At 42.4% G+C, this 22,257-nt stretch overlaps 1 protein-coding gene across 2 annotated transcripts; it reads right to left on the bottom strand.

Annotated features, from left to right (window-relative positions):
* Positions 1–3,258: 3,258 nt before the first annotated feature.
* STX2 (syntaxin 2) lies at positions 3,259–20,784 on the bottom strand. Of its 2 annotated transcripts, none has more exons than XM_082293718.1 (10): positions 20,687–20,784; positions 14,177–14,248; positions 13,597–13,696; positions 12,079–12,153; positions 11,574–11,647; positions 11,267–11,375; positions 9,534–9,607; positions 9,291–9,428; positions 7,825–7,935; positions 3,259–5,349 (listed from the first exon to the last, which is right to left on the bottom strand). In XM_082293718.1, the coding sequence occupies exons 1-10, from the start codon at positions 20,714–20,716 to the stop codon at positions 5,272–5,274; spliced, it is 861 nt and encodes a 286-aa protein (XP_082149844.1). In that variant the 5' UTR covers positions 20,717–20,784; the 3' UTR covers positions 3,259–5,271. The 2 variants fall into 2 exon arrangements, with proteins under 2 accessions (XP_082149844.1, XP_082149845.1); XM_082293719.1 differs by lacking the exon at positions 3,259–5,349 and adding an exon at positions 5,973–6,767.
* Positions 20,785–22,257: the final 1,473 nt, after the last annotated feature.

The raw sequence follows: 22,257 nt of genomic DNA, 5'->3' as shown, positions 1-22,257 counted from the left end.
GCCTGCAGCTATATTTACCCACTTAAGGATGGTTGGCAGCAGCGTGGATAGAACCAAGATTAGTCTTTGTCACGGATGACTGTCCCTCTTAAGTAAAGCCACATACTGCCATTTTTCTTCACTACAAATACCACAAGGTACATTCAATATTAAAAGAAATTATGCCTCTAAAAGCCACAGCCTAAACAAAAGGAAAGCCAGAGCAAGACAAGAAATGGGCAGAAAATCTAAGACCCACAGTTTGGTGGCTCAATAGCTAAGAATGTCTGCATTTGGAAAAGAATCTTTTCTTAACAGCATTCTGTCAGTGCCGCCAGTAATTAAAGTAATGGCATAAAAAAGTGACAAACATTTTTCTGGTCGAGTCCCAAGTCAATCTGGAGCACTGCAGAAGGCTGAGACTTACCAGCCATGGTATTTTAAAAGGCCTTTACCAAAAGTTCATTAAAGAAATTAAGTAGCAAGAGGAAAACAGCAGACCAAGTCAGAAACCACCCGACCCTGAGATGGAAAGGGCACAGCAAACAAATCAGCAGCATTTGAAACTCTCAAAAGGCAATTAATCTGCACAAAGGTGATTACTGAAATTTTGAAAAGGGAGGTCAGCAGCAACCACAAAGTCTAGAGAGAACTGAGACATATTTTGGGAAATTGAATACTTTTTTTGTGCTTTTTTGGTGTTTGTGTTATGCTTTTGTGGGTTTTTAAAAATAAAATTACTCCAGTAGTAAGGTCACGTTTTGCTGTAGCACATGTCAAAGGTCCTACAGTATTTGCTGCAAATGTAGAAGGTTCAGGTTTTTCTCCTTTTCACCCCACCCAGCCAGAGCTCCCTCAGTGACACGAAGCTGCCACAGGACCTTCCCCAAAGCTCTCAGAGCAGGGAGGGCAGTGAGGCGAGAGAGCTGCAGCTCTTGGGAAGGAGATGTTCTCTCAAGCTTTCAGTTGATGTTGCAGAGGGGACTGGAGCTTAATTGCTCTCACTAACTACGCTTCAGGTCTCAGAGCTTTTCCCTAGACTTGGGTCCAGACTGGTAGCAGTGCTTAAATCAGAAATCCCAGGGAAGGCCTGGGATTACAATTAGAACTAATTGTGTTTTCTGAGCGCCTTTCCACCCCACTGAAATTTGCAGCATTAAGTGCAGACGGCTGAGAGGGAGCTCGGAATTAAATGGCTTTGTCTGCCCCACTGGCAGCATTATAGGGTTTGCCTTCCACTTTCTCAATATAAAACCCAGCTATAAATTAAAAACAGAACAGGGCCCAGCCATGCTTTTAAGGGCCAGCACCCTTCCTGACCAGCAGCCTGGTTTGGATCAGGGACAGAACACGGTCAACCTGCCAAGTCATATCCTGGCCAGTGCACATCACCTACATTGTGGCCAAATTCCTGGAGCTGTGTGGGAAATACTTCTGGAAAACCCTCATGAGACCCCTGCAGGGGGAAATGCTGATTAAGTTCATGAAACCAATTGCATGAACTTCAACAGACTTGCCTGATGGCAGAAACGTTGCTGAGGGTTATACAAGGCTCAAAAAACTAAAAACCTTTCAAGTACAGGAACAGAACAGTTGTGTGCAGTACTAACCAAATCACCCTGTCAAACACATACTGAAGCTGCCCCTGCAAACACCACACAAAGGACTGTCAGGTGAGCTGCTACACACACAGCACCTCTGCCCGCTTACACTCTCTCAACTGAGTCTCACATTAAATCCAGTTTAATGTTGCCCAGCTCAATTTACTTTCAATTGACGGTACCTGGCACAGCCTGACCCAACCAAGCGTCACGTTCTCTCAGAAGTATGGATACAGGAAATTCAATTTGGTATGCAAAATAATCCACGTCTTCTTCCTACTTAGTGCTACATCTTGGTAGCTATTTGCATCATCTTAGCCATTTTCTAGGAACTATTTACTCTTGAACATTAAAATCCTTCTTTCCCCTCTTTGCAGTAAAAAGGACTGAACTGCCAGCAGCAGCCATGGTTCCTCACAGCACACAAGCACAAGGACTTTTGTCGGTACTCACCATTTCTATGTATTTCCCTTTGTAAAAACCCTTATTCCAGAAGTACTTCCAATCTTCAGAACCTTATTGCAAGTGCTTATTAAATGCTCTTTTTACTCCCAGAGCTCCCTGGTGAGTGCCCTGCTGGTGCAGAGGAGCTCTGGTGTGACCAGGGTGGCTCAAGGGCTGCGGTGGCACCGGGGCCAAACCCCGCCCGCAGCAGCAGAGCCCGAGCCCCGCGGCTGCCCCGTGCAGGGTGCCAGGGCTATTTCCAGAGGGGCCTGGGTTATTTCCAGAGGGGCCTGGGTTATTTCCAGAGGTGCCATCCGAGCCACATGAACACATCAAATCAAATTTAACACTGCGTAACCTCAGGCTTTAGATTCACACCCCAACCGCCCCCCTGGGAATACCCCAACACAACCCGACACAAAGCCCACATCCAAACTGTGCTCTCAAAACCACACCAAGCACAACTTTCATTTTTAAATAACGTGATTTTTTTTTTAAACAGAAGCATCCTTCTGCATAGGCAGCAGTTTCCTCCTTTCCCTTTGTCTTCTCAATTTTATCAGGCTTCTATTCATCAAAACTCACACAGTGCTTTGATAAACAACCCCTCCTTTCCCTAAAACTCTGTTCTGTGTTTTACATGACACAGCAGAGGCAGAATTAAGGCAGAATAACAGCTTTAGCTGATTCTAGAGATTCATTCCTGTCCAGCTTTGGTGCTTTCCCCCAGCTGGTGAGAGGCAGCAGCTACCTGTATTTTAAACAATCTGAGCATTTTGGTCATACTGAACTTTGTAAGAGCAGCTGTGTAACATTTTCCCTATGTTTCTACTGACAGGTAGTCATCAACTGGTCATTTTCCATGTGCTTTGGCATAAACTCTGCATGCAAACCCTCACTGCTCTTAGATTGTTACAGGAGTTGTCACAAATTATTTCTGTATGAAGAGAGCACTCACTCAAATGAAACCTTGGGGGTTCTCACCTCAACATTTCTCTGAAAAAGTTCCCCGATGGGCACAGCTTAAATTAATAAATCCGAATATTTTCTTCATAATTATCTCTACCCCTTTTTTGGTAAAAAAGTTGCAGGAAAGACACCACCTTACCCTGAGAGCAGGCAATCCAGTGTTTGATGTAGGTCACTGCAGAAACACATCAGCCTTACTCAAACTCTTAGTGGGAACATTGACAGAGGCCCCAGGAACACCATGAACACAAGCCAGACACGAGACTCGCGTAGATTGAGTTTATTAGTGCATAGGTTAGAGATTTACTCCCCTCAATATGAACCAAACAAAGAGGTTCATGTGAAAAGGTCTGTTTTGCTTTAAAACAAACTCATTGAGGCAGCTGTTCCACAAGAATTAAAAACTATGGAGTAGCCTATTCAAATTTCTGGTCTCGATGGGCAAATTACTGCATTATAGAGAAAAAAATTCAACATGACAGGATTTTGAGGGTCAGTTTACATAACCAGCTGGTAAACAGCAGGAGTGATCCCCCCTCATCTAATCTGAGTATCTGCATAAATAATATTTACTGATAAAAATCTAGAAAACTACTGAATATAAAATGTATTTACCTAGAATGAGCATTAAGGCAACCAGTCCTTCCTTACTTTGCATGTAAACTTCCTCACAAACACCAGTGAGCATTCTGGACTTAGAGGTAAAAGAAATTTGTTCATTACTGAAGCCGAATTTTTCAAGCGACTTCTTCATGGCTGCCTTGTAAAGAGACCAATAATAATAATAATAATAATGATATTTGTTTTCTTTTTTTAAACATTTGACATCTGAATAGCTCCAGCACATTCACAGTATACCTGGACAGCAAAGCAGGAATATTCATACATACGATACAAATTGTAAACTTTGCTGAATTTTATGAAGTCTGAATTCTCACTTACTGAGTAACTTTGATCTCAGACACTTTCAACAAAACCTAAGTTTAAGGATGCTAAACTTGTAGGACCGAGTTACTGCAGTTAACATGAGAGCTGAATATCTGAAAACATTGATGAGTATAGTTTTAGACTATGTTTAAAAAGGCACAAATTATCCTCTCCTCTATTTCTCTTAGAGTGTAAATATACCTACATATCTACATGGATATGCTTCAACAACGAGGAGTCACAAACCCAAGTTACAAATACTTTACACACAAAAATACAAAAATAACCTGTAACATTAAATGCAGTTATTTGGGTACATTTGAGTTCTTTCAAGCTTTCGAGTCGTGCAAGCTGGCATTACAACAGGCATGTATACACCAAAACACTTCATCTATGTTATATCCACACAAACTTCATAACAAATCAGTGTCTCAGTTTGTATTATGTGTCAGACTCTTCTGGGGGAGTTCATCCCCATGTGCTGTATTCATACATCAACATCAGCGAACTCCAGAACAAGAAAACTTGATTTGGCTTTACAAAGTCATTTCTGTCATATTCATTTAAGAAATAAGGCTAAACTGATCCGTCAGGTTCCTTTGCACATGAATTACCTGGAAAATTACCCGCTCAAGTGCAAACTCAGCGTGTTTCAGAGCTGTATGCTTTTACCAGAAATGTTGCAATTAACTTCTTATTAACTATGAAAGAAGTATTTAAAGCAATTAACCTTGAAAGAAAAAAATAAAAAAACTGGCAAGTGTAAAAAAAGCTTCTTTTTCCTCTCTTTTCTTCTCAAGTGTAATGCACTAGGCAGTTAAATGAGCAGTCTTTTCAGGATAAAATATTTTAGCACTTGTTGGAGAAAAAGCATTAAGTTTAAATAGGTTAAGGTGACTAAATAATTAATACACTTAAACACAAGGCTACATCTCATAAAAACATTCACAAGAGTGCTAACAAAGGCAGCACTGGCAAGGTACTTAAAGTCATGATTAGAATTGGATTAGCAATAGGAAAAAAAGCCAGTCAAAACTCAAAAGTCTCTCAACTCCCTATTTCAACTGTAACACTGAGATGTGAAAAAAATCCTGTTACTTTAGTTCAAAGCAAGTAGGAGCAAGTTGCAGTCTTGCAAGTGTCTAGTTTGTGATGCAAAATCCATACACATCCTAATACATTCTGATCTTCATTTATGAGTAAACATTAAGAGTGATTTTGCTTTCATTTTTAACCATTAGTGACAGGTCATCATCCTGGGACAGTGTCAGGCATCATCTGTGGAAAAGGTTTGGTTTCACTGAAGATGTTTTGGAGTTTCTCAAGGTTCATAACTCTTGGAATGTGCTTGCTAGGACAGAGTTGTTGCCAGGATAATTCCAAGTATCAGAAGCAATACAGTTACACATATTATTATGAACATCAATTTCTGCAGGGAAAAGAGAGAAAAGTTAAGACTGAAATACTTCTTCAGAGACAGAACTGTTTAAATATATTCAGAGCTACAGTAATACTGACACCCAGGCTGAGCACTGGGATTTTCTAAGGAGCAATCACTGCTATGATTTCCTTGTTTCCTGTTTCTAACATACATGTAACCGTGGTCACAAGACAGAGCCATCTGTGCAACATTTCCCTGTTTTCCTTTACAGAACAAGGGTTGTTACTCATACCCAACTTCTGTAAACATCATTCGAAACAGATGTAGGTCAAGTCTAAGTAACTGCTCACTGCCACCCTCCTTGGGTAAATATTGGCAGCCTGCTCAAACCTTTACATCTGCACCCTTAGTGGAATTCACCAGAAGGTCAGTATAAACATTGTGTGGGCAATAGCTCAGAGGAACTGCAAGGGTTAAAAAAGGAGAGCTCGTTCTGTGTAAATGCATCGAGGTGTGACCCTGGGTCAGGTATTTCTGACTGCAAGTAATGACACAGTGAATTCTGCTCCCTGCCCACAAGCCAGAGCTCAGCAGGATCTCTAACACCAAAACGAAAACCTAGATGTTAAAAAGAGTGTTAGTACAGAAATGTGAATTTCTGATGAGCTGTCTGAACTGACACCTGCTCGTGGTGTTCTGTACAGAGCTTAGAGACACTGCATGTTACAAGCTGCATTTCTACTGCACTCAGACAAGTTAACTGCTATTCCCTACTTAGCCTGGCAAAGCATTTTCTGGACAAGAAATGGTACATTACTACAGCAAAAATATGAACACTGAAAAACATCTCATGTCCTCAACACATTGTTATCTCCCACTGTTTCATTTAGTCTAGCATTAATATTAGTTTCAAAGTAAGAAATTTTAAGATGTTCTCCAAGGCATAACAGCCAACTTTATGATTACAGCCATCTACTTTTTAAAAAACTCTACAGAAACCCCCATTTGATAAAGTTCCAAGCGTACTTAGCATTCCATATTGTTTGCTGATGTGAACTTTCAGCATAAAAAAAAAATAATTCCAAGAGCTGTGAGCCAGTTCTTGGCTTTTTGCTGTCATTTCCTGCTGCTGCTGGGTTGGCAGTGGCTGCACTCTGTGCACTGGGCAGGTCACCAGCAGGCGTCAGCCTGCAGGATCCACATGCAGGAACTGTCCCAGGGCACAGAGAGCAGAGCCAGCAGGGCACTCAGTCCTCCCCCACGTCCCTGCACAGATATTAAGGGTTAGCAGAACAACACAGAGGAAACAAGAGCCAAATTAGTTGATTAGTTACTTACTGCCACAGCGGCAGGAAGCCATGCATGCTGAGGTTATCCAAGCATCACCGAATACCAACAGACAAACCAATAATTAGAGCTACTATGGCAATCAACACCACTGACACAGCGATAATTATCCACATTTTCTGTCAAAAAACAAGGTATTGTTAGTATTAAGCACATTAACACTTGCATTTATTTTCAGTTTTTCAAACAGTTTTTAGATCCACAAGCACTTTTGTTAAAGCCTCCTGTATTCTCAATTTGAGATAAATTTATCTGTATAATCTTGCAAATGTAAGAATTAACACTTTTAAACAGGTAAACTCATGTGATTAATGGCTACACAGTTATCAGAGATGACACAACCACCATTTACAAACATATTAAGTGGGCTCTTTTAACACTTCTGAAAAGATCTTTTGTAAATGAGCCAGGCGTGTTATCTCTGTGTAAATCTGTATTTGTAGAGAGATGAATTATTCCCTCAAATCCAGCTCACCATGAAGAGCCTCACCGAATTGCACAGCATATCAAAAGGGGAAACTGGAATGTAAAAATAAACTACTTAGTAGTCTGATATCAGAATATATTATTTGGTGTCTGATGGGAAGAAAGATACTGAAAACAAAACAAGTGCCATGGAAAATGCCGGAACATTCCTTTGAACTCAAGTCCTCCACAAATTCAGTGTCACAGCACAATGTCACACCCTTCCCAGGGGGAAGATCCCCCTAATTTATCTGTAAAACCAGTAACTAAAGACAGAATTAAAAAAAAAAAAAAAAGCCTATTTCAGCAAAAGCACTTTTATTTTTCCTGCTAGCAAATAGATTTTATAGCTTGAAATCCAGGTAAGTTTACCAGTGACAAACCGCAAAAAACTTTTAAGGTTATTTAGAATCTGAATAATTTAAGGTATTGTGAAAGCTAGTAAGAAAAACATGTGAATTTATCTACTGGAATAATACATTAATTCTTCTTCTGGGGTTTTTACAGTCTGTAATGGCAGCTCTGAGCAGAAAATTGTGAACACACCCTTAGCTGTGCATGAATTGCTGATCTGTTTTCACAGTCCAGGAAGTGTTTGTCCTCTATTGGTATTATAAATTTACAATATTAACTATAGCAAAATAATTCACATTGCACATGCTCCTGTGCTAAGTCAAAATATTGACTGGCACGATTACAGAGACAACATACCCTCCGTGCTTTACTCTGATATTTAACTGCCTTTTTTGTCTCTTCTTTTGCATGTTCCACATAATCCGTCGCATTCATCACGTTCTTTTCTATGTTATTGATCATTTCACCCTTAAAATGAAATTTCGAAGAAAAAACACATTATTGGAACCCATGGATATTCATTTAATGACTCTAAAAGAAAGGCTCTAGAAGATCAAGAATTACTTTCACAAGTCCACGATATACATACTGGGGATGATGTTTTTTCTGCTTTGGCATGTAAAGGAAAAAGGGAATGAGAAGCAAGGGCTCACAGCTCTCACCAGACAAGGAATGTTCACAAGCAGGGCAGGCAGATTTCTCCCTTGTGCAGGAACAAGCACTGACCAGCTGAAAACATCCCTTGTGTGGGAGGGATGTTTTAACAGCCAAAGCTGAAAGTGACACACGCGAGATCAGAAATCCCTGGTGTGTCTGAAGTGCAAAAGGACATGGACTACTTCCACACAAGGTTCAACAGCTCTCTAGGAAATGCACACATACGAGTTCCTCAGAACTGGGGGATTAGGATGTCAGTGTGTGACAAATTCAAATTAATTATGAAGAATGAAATTTGGCAATGAAATGGAGGATTGGTGAAAAATGACAGCAAGTCTGTTACCTGTGTCTCTGTCCATCAGAAGAAATAATCAGCAGCAGTAAACAGCAAAGCATTACAGAATGATGCACAAGTAACTTTTATTCATATGTAATTCAAAAGAAACCTGCTACCAATTTCTCCTGGCTGTTTAATATCAAAGCAACAAAGGACTTCTAGAACAAAACCCAATTACAAAAAATAGTCCTTTTCAGGCAAGTTTCTCTTCTTTTCACTTTCCTGCAGAAGTCAAACCATTTTAAGATCAAAGTTAAAAATACTTTTGTTGGATAATTACTATTTAAAGACTAAAACCAGAACAAATTTATGTACATGTCAAGACAAAGCTTACAAAGACGAGAGATGAGTTGAAGGACTTGTCAAGCCCTTTATGTTCCTGTTAGTGACCACAGCAATTGCACCTCTGTGTGAAGTGCAAGGTGCACATAGCTTTGCTGATACACCTCTTATTCCACTATGGCTGAGAATCTGAAATTCCCAAGGCATTAACCAGTGTCCCAGGAGACAGCTTTTCGTACTTAAACATGCACAAATATGTTCCAGCATATTAGAATTAAGCATATTGAAGAAAATATTAAATATACTGACTGGTAGGCAAGCCTGCGTTGGCTATTGAAAGCATGTCCTGCAAGTACATTGAGATGGTCAATATGTCCACAACAAAACAAAAACCTCCAGTGATTAACTTTCATATATTCTAAGCACAGCCCAGAACCACTGTAAGTCTGCACTGTCTGAATATAATCAACTGCTTCTGCACACTGCGAAGAGGAAGAGTGAGGAAAACACCCACCATCCCATAAATGTGTTTGAGCTGGTTCCTTACCTGAGTCTCAACAAACATTGCCATGTCCATGAACATCTCATGAAGCTCCCGAATGCTGGACTCCAGTTTCATAATATCCTTGTGACGTGACTCGATTTCGTTCAGGGCTTGCCTGGTAATTTGAGAGTCTGATATAATCTTTGGGAGAATGGAAAGACACATGGATGTAAGCAAGTGCCAACACACTTGTAAAGAGCGGGAGCAGCAGAACAGAAGAGACATAACTGGACCAGGAATACTTACATCAGAAGTGAAAATGGAAGGATTACCACTCTCTAACATTTCTTCCAGTTCCTCATCAGTGGTGGTCTTTCCAGCTAGGACAAAAACAACAGGACTTCACATAACATCACTTATTCATTATTGAACATAACATTTTGCCATCCAGAAGGATGACAACTCAGAGACAATTCCTGCATTGAGATTTTGCAGGATAAAACCCTGTAGTGTCCAGCCACTACCAAGGGCTATTTTGCTTATCACAAAATCCAGAAAGTATCAAGCAATAGTCAGAAACCAAATGTAGATTCAAAGCTACCATGAAGAATCCTGGTCAGGGCTGGTTTTGCCAGGCTGGTTGCGGTCTTTTCTTTGTCAAATTGAAGAGTTTGATCAGAAACATTTACAATGTAGCCCTGCTACGTGGAGTGTTCTTCAGAATGCTATTCATGTAACACTCAGTATTCACCTATTCCATTCAGTCACATCACTCACCCCACCACTGTGTAGGCAATAAAATCTTTACATAAATTTGATTTTACCAACCCAGGATTCCATTCATGTTCCACACAGAGAAGATGATAACCCCCAGTGTGCCTTCACTACTGCTTTGATGCAGTTTAGTATCGCATGTCTGAGCCAACTGAATCCTATTGACCACACTGGTACAACAAATCCAACACAGCCAAAGGATTTGTATTGGACAGTTTTAACAATTACATATCAAATCCCTATTCTGCCAATGAAAAATAAGTTGAATATCTGCACCAACTTATGTAATTCTGTCCCACCAGGTGAAAGATACAGTTTGACTATTACTTTCTGATGTTAATACTCAAGAATGCTGCAAAACCTGCTTTAAAATTTGTAATGCTTAAGAAAAGCTGAAGGCTCTAATTGGGTCATAACAACTTTAACTTGAAAGAACCATGTCCTGAGGTATCGGGGTCCCTCCCCTCAAACACAAGCAAAGAACAACTTAACTTGCCTAATCAACTCTACTGAAATGCTGAATTGAACCATTAGCACCAGAGGCTTAATGACAAATTTGAAAAGCACATGAAAAGCAAAATTTTCTTATAATTTGCCAGTTTCTCTGTTTGCATTCCCTGTTTCACCAATGTATGTATTCACTTCTATAAAGCATATTAAAAAAAGAGACTAATTTTAGGCTCTTTTTAGACACCTTCCAAGGTAGATGCTGCAGTTCAAAGTAAAGCCAGGAATGTTTCTAAATATTCGTAACAATGAATTGGAAGTAAGTCATATGTGAGTCAGTCAACAAATGATTAAAGCACATATAACAGCAGCACTGATTTTATGCCAGATGAATTTAACAAGTGTCCTTGTAGACAAAAATGGCATCACATAAAAAGAGATGTTATCCTGTTAGGCATGTTAATTTTGGAATGGCTTTCAGTAACACTTGCTGTTTCAGAATGCAGCTTTTCTTAATGCTTCATTTAAAGTTGCAACATTGGATGTAAATGAAGCAAAGGAAAAAGATAATTTCTTTAATAATTTTCAATCTATAGGAAATTATTGAGTTTTCTCTCTTTTCTTTACAGCTGTTCTAAAAAGAGTAATATCAAACAGTTTGTGCCACGCAGTAAAATTGTTTCTTTTCTCTCACACACTTCAAGATGCTGTCCAAGATCTCTGAGGCTTTGTTTTCATTCATTTCATTAATATGCGACACGGCAGGTACTAACAGCAGGTAATTTTGGGATTTCCAGAACCGTGTTTGGGTCACTTACTTATCTCTAACTGTCTCTGTATCCGGCCTTTGCTGCGCTCCCGGAAAAGCGTCTGGGTCTCGTTGTACTCGGTCATGACCTCCACGAACTTGTGTGCCAACACGGAGTGCTGGTGTGAGGGGTTGGACACGGGACAGAAAGGGTCATCAGAAAGGGTCATTTCTGTCATACACAACAGCACTGCACAGCAACTCAGGGTGCCACTCACTGCCCAACAAAACACCACGGGACGTGATTCCACAGCAGTTAAACTCACTCTCCACTTTACCAGAATCCACTGATTTTCTCTGAACTGGAGGGATCCTACCTGTGTTTTTCTTATCCTGAGGTCCACTGATGTCCGGTTAGCATTTTCACCCTGATCAAAACTCTGTTCGATAGCTGAGGACAGGACAAGAGCGCTGAGTCAATGGCAGTTATTTAACAGTGTAGCTCAACTGCTTTGTAAATATTATTATTACTTTTTAAAAGTACAAGCTCCCCTTAGACATGTGTAACATTTCAGGGGAGGACAGGGGTGGCAGTGATATATATATAAAATTTTTAAATAATTCTGATGACTGGTAGAGATCTTTAAACACAGTAACTGCTTCAATCATACTCTAAACAGAGTTACACTATACTCTGTTACACTCTGGAAAAATTTTAAAATATGTCTTTTTGCAATTAAAGTTAATCTTCTTCCAAAATATCATCCCCCCAAAAAAGCACTTCAGTTGCAGAATACATTTCTACACGGAGGAATAACTTTGCATAGTAATTTTCTAGGTTATTTCTGAAAGCAAGGAGTTTTATTTGTCCTCACAACTTACCCTTTAGCCTGGCCCGGATTTTATTAGCAATCTTCTTTATTTCCTCATTTAGTTCTTCAAGTTCTTCCTTCGTTCCTTTAAAACATAGATTTTTTTTAAACCGTTAATGATTGATAATCGTAAGTCAGCAAAAGTCTATGAATCTACCTTGCAATCTCAGAATTGTATTCAGTACAACTATGCAGAGTTGAAGTTTATTATCCTCCTAAGTACTTTAAATACTGTTTTTATAACAGCAACCATCAGGTTCTTGCTTCTTATGATAGGCTTACATCTGGGAAATGTTATTATTACCAAACCTTCAACTAAACCAGGTGATAAATAGTTTTTTTTAACACATTCAGGGTAATGTTAATTTGCTAGACAAAAGCTAAATGCTACTGAGTTCTAAGTACAAGTGAAATAGAGATTTATCTCCCCTTTTTCTCAGCTGTGTTGTGTACCACATGTGCATTGCTTTTACACTAACTAACAGATCCATACCATGCACTGCCAGTTACATTCTGAGGAATTCTACCCCGAGCATTCACGGAGAGCTTTGCTAGATCCCTGTCACGGCTCACTGAAGGCACCAGATTCACAAGAACACACACTGCTCACAAGTGCTCTCACTGTATGCTCCTATACAATTCAGATGCAATTTTGAGCACGATTTTTAGCACAAACACAAGCTGATAAATGAGCTGAGACCACAGACTTGAAACATTCGGATGAACCCTGATTAAACCTGAGATTCGCTGAAAAGCAGCCTGCAAAATCAGTTGTAGGAATACAAACATACAGCAAGGAAAACAGGGGGACAGCCTAAACTAACAGCCCAAGTTCAGTTTTCATCAACAAGATGAAACAACAGAATAAATGTTAAGCCAGCATTGCAACATTCAAAAAAAAAAAAAAACAATATCTCAGCATCTTTTCTTCCCTTTTCTTTGAGGCCTGCCCAAAGCACAGACATGCCTGGAGCTAACAAGGGTTCAGAACAGGGAAGAGTCCATGGGCAAGTGCCCTGAACTTCCGAGTTCTCTGCTCAGAAAGCACAACGTCACTTCCAGCTTTGGGGTTCAAGCCTCTAAAAATAGGGCTCCACATGGAACTGGAAGTCCTGCTGCAGCAGCTGGCTCTGGTGCTAGACAGGACCTTGACCCTACTGAAGCGTAAGGAGAGGACTTGACAGTATAACCTTCGGTTGACAACTTCAACATTTTCACAACTTAGAAGAAACGTAAGTAACCTCTCAGTTTCTGAAGAAAAAAATCCCATATTAACGTGAGTTTTGGTCTAGAAAAGGTTTGGATCATGCAAAAAATATTCTGAAAATACATGTTTTCAAATGAGACTTTAAAAAGGTCAAAATAAACAAATGGAAGTATTAATTCAATATTAAAAATGAAAATATTTACTTAGTGTTACATTTTGCATTCTGAACACCTGAAGTTCCATTCCTGTAGAGAGCTAAAACAAAGAAACAATATTTCAGAATACCTAGCCACAGTTATGTGAATCTTAAAAATTACTCACTTCCTTCAGGATTTGGTGCTGACAGAATAATGCTGTGCTGTTTCTTCACTTCTTCCACATTTTGTGCTATTTTTGCTATATTATTTCTAATTTCCTCAACCTAGAGGAAGAGAAATATGGCAAAGAAGACATTAGAATAATTCAGGGCAAATATTTTTTTAAAAACAAAACCAACTGCTAATAAAACCCAAACAATTTCATCTGTAAGCACCAGAGAAAGAAATCCCAGCAGAAATGTCGAAGTTTAAATAGTCTGTAATTTTTTTAAACTAAAAAACAGTATTGTTAATAGCAAATATATTCTGTATGGCCAAAAAATTAAGTGCTAATATTCTTAATAAACAACTATTTTAAAGTTCTATTAGTAAATTTCTTGTTGATAGGGAATTAAAAACATTTCTCTGTAATAAATACAGAAAATACCCTGACAAACTAATGAAGTGTTACCAGCATTGTTTTGGCATTTACAAACGATCCTGGGTAGGATATGTAGATGAATTGTTAAACCTAATTATTGAAATTAAAAGGCACAGAGAGAAAACAGTAAGTCTTTAATCCATGGTGAAAACTCTAACTTTACCTGTTGGAAGAAGTCATCCATAAAATGGTCTTTTTCAATGACAACTGTCTCCCCATCTTCATTTCCTTTATACTGTAAAAGACAACAAAAACAAATCTGTGAAATAAACCCCCGGACACTGTTCTGACAAAACAACTTCTGCCACATTGCTACAGCACACACATCTTCGTCAACAGTCCGCAGAGTAAAGGAAGTTTTTCTTTTCTGAGGACTGTAATCTAAACACAAATAAGCAGAGAGGCCACAGAAAGTGAACTGACTGCTGCGGAGTTGTGACAGAAACACGGAGCGAGCGGTGCTGAGTGCTCGTGATGTAACAAGCTGAACCATCCACCGCTACTGCTTCTGCCCTCAGGTGCTTTCAGGGTGCCATTCCACACCAGTTCAGCCATAATTAGTCTCTACTAAACTAGAAATACACTGCGTAGCTGACAAACCCTCACAGCCTCTCCCACAGCCCCAGGCTCGGCTCCCGAGCCCGGAACCTGCCCAGCACAATCTGTACATTAACAGTAACTCCGACACCATTTTTATCACGGGAACGGAGAGAATTAACCTGCATCATATGAGGGCAAAGAGTTCAAGCTTCTGTCTTCTTTAATTCTCTCTGTGGAACACAGACTGAACAGCATTGAATCAAATTTAGAACCAAGTATTACTCTCAACATACAGTCAATGGGTTATCTGTTAGAAACAAACAAACTACAAGATAGGTATCATTATGGGATTTTCATTCCAAGACACCTTTTTTCTTACAAGGCCCTCTGCCTCTGATCTTCTAACACCCACTTTCTGTTTCTGATTCCATTACCCAAGAAGTTTGGTTCCGGTTTAATTAGATTACGGGAGATATCCAGTGTTTGTGTGACAATTCTGCAATTCAATCCAGTGTCAAGCGCTGCTATTATCTTCTAAAGGAGTTACAGTCAAGTAAGATCCAGGCATCAAAATCTACGAGTGTCCCAAATCTTCAGGGAGAAGTTGCTGTACTTGGTGCCAGCTCCTTTCCTGCCAACTCAGGGAATGCACAAAGCCCTGTGGCAATGCGTTTGTCAGAAATCATGTGGGTTTTCTGCTTGGGGAAACAATAATGCCCTAAGTAAATACAGGAACAGAGATGTCACTGCTCTCCTGGACCAGCCTCCAACCACACAGTGCTGGGTGTCATTGCAGACCTTCTGCAGTTACTCATTTTGGGGAGATAACGCTGGAACTCAAATTATCTGTCCTTAGAGATTGTCATCAATTAACAGTCTTGCTTAACACAAATAAGGGAGGAAGTCTGTGCCCAAATGAAGTCACCCGACATTCTACCTTTCCCAAGACTGCACTGCTACTAAGCCACGAGCTCCAAGTTAATATTTAAAAAGTAGCTACACTTTAAAGACATTTAACTTCATTATCTATGCAAAAGAACACCTTCTGCTTATATTTACTGAGTAAAGAATAATTCTTCTGCTTGTTCATAACTGCATCCTGTATTTAGTTATTTGAACTAAAAATAATGAAAATGGCACCTACTAAGAGATTCAAAATGTCAGCTTTTAGTTTGATCAGATCTTAGTAAAACATGTAACACCTGAGTGAATCCTAAATGAATGAACGACACACAAATTTGACTCAGAAATCTGCCTGGAGATGCTCAGCTGGGAGGCAGCTGATCATGACTCCCCAGCCCACAGCCTGTGCCACGTGTATTCCACTTTCATATTTGGTTGCAATGACACCCCTGACAGATCAGTTTGTTCTCTACAATTTGTTGAAGGATTTATGGACAGCCCACTTCAGCCATCACCACTTGAGACACCTGATAAGTTTGTCAACCTCTGTTCTCTACGTCCTGAAATCATCTCTTACCTAAAATACAGCTCATTTGGTAACTCTCTTCCACCAAAGTGATGTGCTTTCATGCTTCTTTTGACAAGCACACAGCTCACCAAGAACTCACTTTTATCACTGAGTTTAGCAGAAACATACTGCTCTCCCTGGACTTCACCTCCCCGGTACAAGCAGTATCACAAAAAGCTGATAAAAAGTTTCACGTCAATGCCAAGAGCAATCTAATAAAGTCTGTTTGCAGCTCGTACCTTGACCTTGGGACTCCAAGTCTGGGATATGCAGCTCCATAAACACTCAGAGACCTATAAAATGTCTCAAGCTCCCTCGGGAGTTTGTGCTGCTTTGGCTGGGACAGAGTTAACTCTCCTCACAGGAGCTGGCACGGGCTGTGTTTGGGATTAGTGCTGGACCTGTGTTGACAACACAGGGGTGTTTCAGTTACTGCTGAGCAGCACCTCCAGCGTCAGGGCCTCTTCTGCTCCTCACCAAGGAGGCTGGGGGGCACAGATGGGAACAGCTGTCCCTGAGTGACCCAAGGGGTATTGCAGACCACATGGCATTATGCTATGTATAAAGCTGAAGCAAGAAGAAGGAAGGGGGGCACCTTTAATGTTAGGGCATTTTGTCTTCCCAAGTCACTGTTATGTGTGACAGAGCTCTGCTTTTCTGGGAATGGCTTGACCCCTGCCTGCCCATTGGAAGTAGGAAAGAATTCCTTTTTTTGGTTTACCAATTAAACTGCCTTTACTCTCAATCCATGAGTTTTCCCACTTCAGGAATTCTGCTCCCATCCCACCGGGGTGAACGAGGGAGCAGCCACGTGCTGCTCTTGTTGCCAGCCGGGTTAAACGACCGATATTCACAGTACAATTTCTCAGCTCTGAGCAGAAGCTATCCTGATGGTTGATGAAACTTTTGTCACTTCCACTACCTTACAATATTGCAGAAATAAGTCAGGTTGGAGATATCTTCCTAATTACTGACCTTTGAAACTGAAAACAGCTTTTGACTGAAAAGCGTGACTATTACTTGCCCTTGAAATTCCATTCAAGGTTAGCTCTTTCTCAGTGCAGATCACGTGTACTGCTCTGGCAGGCTGCAAGGATAATAACTGATCATTATTCCAAGGAATCGGCCCCAAGGAGTACGTTACGGAGTATTACAGCTTCTGCCTACAGCATCCGTGTGTCCAGAAATCCTTCTGCATCCCAGCAGCCAAGGAGGGCTTGCAGAGGGCCAAGGAGAGCTGAGGCAGCTTTGGCAGATCAATCATTAACACGCTTTCAGCAGCACTACTGTACAACCACAGAAACATCAGATGGTAACCCACTGCAATAAATCACCTCACACTGCTATGACATGGAAGGCACACAGCTCATCCTCAGAAAATCCCACGTCTGAACGAAGCCTCACATCAGAGGCTGACTCGGGGAAAACAACAGTCGTGTTTTCCTCCTTCTGGAAATGCTCATTTTGTGTTTGTCTCCGTACCACCCAATTCTAACAGTTTTAACTTCTGTGACTTTGTGGTTTTTCACCTGTTCCTAAACAGTTCTGGAGGCACCAACTGACCATCCAAGAAACAGTTCAGAAAAAAATCAATGCAGTTCTGTTCAAGTTACAGGTCCTTGCTTAAAAAAAAGCTACAGTCAAATATGAACTTCCAGATTGCTATGTACTACTCATTTTTCAAACATTATGGGTAAGATACCTTCATTAACAGTCAAGAGTAAAGAAATATAAAAATCACGTATTTTAAATTATTCACCAATCAAGCATGAAAAATGGATTCCAACAGATAGCTCTGCATCCACTTCAGCATGTAACAAGGGGGTAATTTTTGAGCCATATGGACAATGCACTCTAAAACATCACTTTGCTTGAGCAGAGGTCTATGTCTAACCTTGTTCTGAAATGATTTAACAACAAAAAGAAAGCAGTTTTATTAACAGACCTTTAAAGGGACATCTGTTTTTATTTAATACCTGGTGTTAGCTAAATGCACTCAAGTGAACATCTGAACACAGACTGTACAGCTCTTTTAGGGCCATTTTAAGATGGACTTGTGTCTGTGAACAGCAAACCACTGAGGGCTGGGAGCACATTTTGCAATCATAGCTACGTACTACTCATTTTTTCTTCCCTAAACACCTACGATAGACCACTGATGAAAGCAGTGTATTAGATCAGAGAGAACCTTTTAATCTTACACTTACTTGTGCTCAAAACAACTAAAACCAGTCTGGGATTTGATCCATTGTCCAATTAATTGTATTAAAGGACATTTCAAACAGCTTAAAGAAGTTCATTTGGGCCTGCTCAGAGTAACTTAGAAATGACATTAAAATAACTGACAGTTGAACAAACACAATTATGGCTGCTATCTTCTGAAAAAGCATGTGCTTTACAAAACTTCTTCGAGCTAAGAAAACAAGAGGAAGCAACATTATCTGAAGGCTATATAATCTGCATGTCATCAACCACTTCTTTCTCCAGCAACTGTTTAACTGCCTAAACATACTGTATTAGCAAAAATAACTGAAAGTTATGCTAATTTTGTGTTAATGAACCACAAACATTGATAGGTAACATTTCTCCCTCTTCTTTATAGTGATCTAGGAAAAATTAATGACAAAATATCTTGCTTGCTGCCCAATACCATCCAGGAACACACAAATGAGAGCACAGAAAATGAACATTTCTGCTGAAGGCAATAGTGTGCTCAGTTAAAACAGGTCAGTGTGGGCTGGCTACAGTCCTGGGATCTTTTTAACTCCTTGGGTACTCCACTGGTTCTTTGGGAAAGATGGGGTGAGGGAACTTTCAGGTAAAGTAAGATCAAAAGAACACATAATGAAATCCTCACGCCAAGGAAAAGAGGCGAGGTATAGTTATTTCTGAAGATTTTGCAGGCCTAGGCCTGTTTGAAAACCACAACGTCTGTGTTCTGCTCTTCACTTAATGATTTAGCCAAGTGAAATACAATGAAACTACATTAATAAACCCAAACAGTTTGGAAAATAGACGAACGAGTGTTAACACATTATTTCTTCAGATTCATTATTCCTTTTCAAAGCACCTTATCCATGTGTCAAGCATCTCTGTTCAAAGCGTTTATTCTATGAAAGGAAAGCTACTTCACAAAACCATTAATCTTTTGATATTTCAGATAAAGATGTAAGAAAGATGGAAGCTGCTACTTCAGTGAGTTCCCCATGGAAATGGGAATATCCATCTCCCTTGGATATGCAACTTTCAAAACTTCACGTCAACTACGCAGTTATAATTGTACTAAAACATAGACTAGATCTTCAGTAACTTTTACCTTCATTTGATGTTTAAATATTCTTTTCATTAGAAGAAAACTTTTCAGTCTCTAAGCTATTTATTAATTCTACAGGCAGTGAAAATTACATTGATAAACATATGAAGCACTTCAGCAATACCGGCCCATATATATTTAAAGCAGCAGCCTGCTGCAGGAATGTTTTCAGATGTCAAATACTAAAGCTGGCTTGAAAATTCCTCTGTACAGCTGCATTAAACACTTTTAGCTCTGTCAATGGGGGGTGTGCCAGGGTGTGTTATTGGTTTCTTCCATTTACAAAAACATAGAACAGGATTAAGTCTATGGGTATAGGATTATAAATTATAAAGCAAATTTGGATCACTATTGGTTGCTTTCTCTATCTGGGAAGCGCACACCAGCACCGAAATTTGGCACATGTTCCCACAACCTGGACATGGTTAGAAACAGGAAAAGGGAATGAGTATACCTGAAAGAAATGACACTGGTTTTTTGGCATGACTCCAAAACATCATTCCTGGTAGAGAAACTGTAAATTAATCACCCTCGAACTTTTCAAATGCGAATTCATCCTTTCAGAGAGGAAGACAAAGAGACTGGTAATTCCATCACTAAAGATGGAGCTTCCAAAATGTATTTGGTGTTCCACAAGATGAAAAAGCCCTAGACCCAAATGCAGCTCAACACAGCCCAACTTCTAGATATACGTGGAGTACCGAACTATCACAGGAACTCCTGTGTGTTCTCCATTTCCATTTCTTTTCAGGAAAAACAAACCAAACCAAACAAACCAAACGCAAAACAAAAAAACCCCCCTCAAATAACCTTTTATTTTACCCAAGCCATATCCTGTTGCAGACAGACTGATGGTGTCTCCCCTCAGCTCTCCCTTCTTTTTTAGGCTACTGTTTCCAAAGCACAAATAAGGGAAAGGAAAAGAGCGTATAGACAGCAGCAGCTACCATTTTGTAAACACGCGGAAAATAAAGCCTGCAGAGCGCTTTCCTGCCGCATCATGGCCCAAGAGCTCCCGGGCGGACAAACCCACCCCGCTACACCGCGGGCGCCTCCAACACGGAATTACCGGGGGGTTTAGTGCCGGCCAAGCCGCTTCGCAGAGGCCAGGAAGAAGCGGAGCGCGGCGCGCTAGAAAAATCGCACAAGGTGGACCTGCGCTGCCAGGCCCCCGGGGACAGATCCCGCAGGAGCAGGGCCCTCCCAGCCCTCGGGACCGGCGGTGCCGCGGTGCCCCCGCCGCACCGCCCGCCCGCTCCTTCGCGCGGCCACAGCGGCCCCGCGCCCCCAATCCAATCCAATCCAATCCAATCCCGTCCCGTCCCGTCCCGTCCCGTCCCGTCCCGTACCTCCGCCAGGTCGGCCAGCCGGTCCTTCATCCCCGCGGCGGCCCCGCGCGGCCCCGCCGCCCTCCGCGCTCCTTCCGCGGGGCCCGCCCGCCCACGCGCACGCGCGGCCACCATCCCCTGGGGGCCCCGCCCGGCGCCGTGACGTCACGGGGCGCTGCTGGGGCGGGCCCGGGGAGCGGGAGGGGGCACGGGCACGGCGGGCGGGGGAACGGGGAACGGGAACGGGAACGGCGGGCGGGGGAACGGGGGAACGGGAACGGGGAACGGCGGACGGGGGAACGGGGAACGGGCACGGCGGGCGGGGGAACGGGAACGGGAACGGGAACGGCGGGCGGGGGAACGGGGGAACGGGAACGGGGAACGGCGGACGGGGGAACGGGGAACGGGCACGGCGGGCGGGGGAACGGGAACGGCGGGCGGGGGAACGGGGAACGGGCACGGCGGGCGGGGGAACGGGAACGGCGGACGGGGGAACGGCGAACGGCGGGCGGGGGAACGGGCACGGCGGGCGGGGGAAGGGGGAACGGGGAACGGGAACGGCGGACGGGGGAACGGGCACGGCGGGCGGGGGAACGGGGAACGGCGGAAGGGGGAACGGGGGCACGGCGGGCGGGGGAACGGGGGAACGGGAACGGCGGGCGGGGGAACGGGGAACGGCGGACGGGGGAACGGGAACGGCGGACGGGTCCCGGGGAACAGCGGGCGGGGGAATGGGCACGGCGGACGGGGGAACGGGGAACGGCGGGCGCGGCGGGCGGGTCCCGAGGAACGGCGGGCGGGGGAGCGGGTACGGCGGGCGGGTCCCGCGGAACGGGCACGGCGGGCGGGCGGCTGGGGCACGGCCGGTGTGGCACTGGGCACATGCAGACCCCGCCTGGCGCGGGTGACCGTGCCTTGGCGGGGCCGTTGGAGCGCACGCTCTCCAGAGGTCCCTCTGCCGCCCCGAGCTGCTCGCTGGGACTCTGTGAATGCGTGCGAGGGGCGCGACCGCAGAGAGAAATGCTCGGTGCGGGAGACTTCAGGTGTCTGAGCGGTACCGCAGGGGCGCACCAGGGAATTCCCATCCCACGAGGGATCCCCACGAGGACTTATAACGCGGTTGTGGGAGATTATAATGAGAGAAAGAGTTGTAAAAAGGTGTGATCTGGTTATTTTTTAGTGGTACAGCTTAGTCTTAAAGGCCTGAGAGTTTGTAGGAGAGAGAGCGTGTACAGACTATGGAAGGCATAGGAAAATCTCCCGTGGGTTTGTGTTCTTGGGTGCTTGTTAAAAAGTACTGTTTTAGACTAGAGTCAATTAATTACCTTTAATTGATGCAGTTCGATCATAGGCGAACTGAGGAAGTGTGGGCTGGGTGCGGGAACAGTGAGGTGGATTGAGGACTGGCTTAACAGCAGATCCCAGAGGGTCATAATCAGTGGCAGAGGGCCCGGTGGGATGCTGTCCCGGGTGGGGTTCAAGTGTGCTGTCCAGATCTGGGGCTGTTTATCCCCAGTACTCCTTTGTACCACTCATCTGCATCTCCAAACACTTTGTACCTGCTGCCTTTTATCTTGTATGTTTACCTGTGC

This window comes from Coloeus monedula (genome assembly GCF_965178545.1).
Source record: "Coloeus monedula genome assembly, chromosome: 18".
Taxonomy (NCBI): Eukaryota; Metazoa; Chordata; class Aves; order Passeriformes; family Corvidae; genus Coloeus; species Coloeus monedula.
The sequence above is the reverse complement of the archived record's forward strand: the minus strand, read 5'-3'. Positions and strand labels throughout refer to the sequence as shown.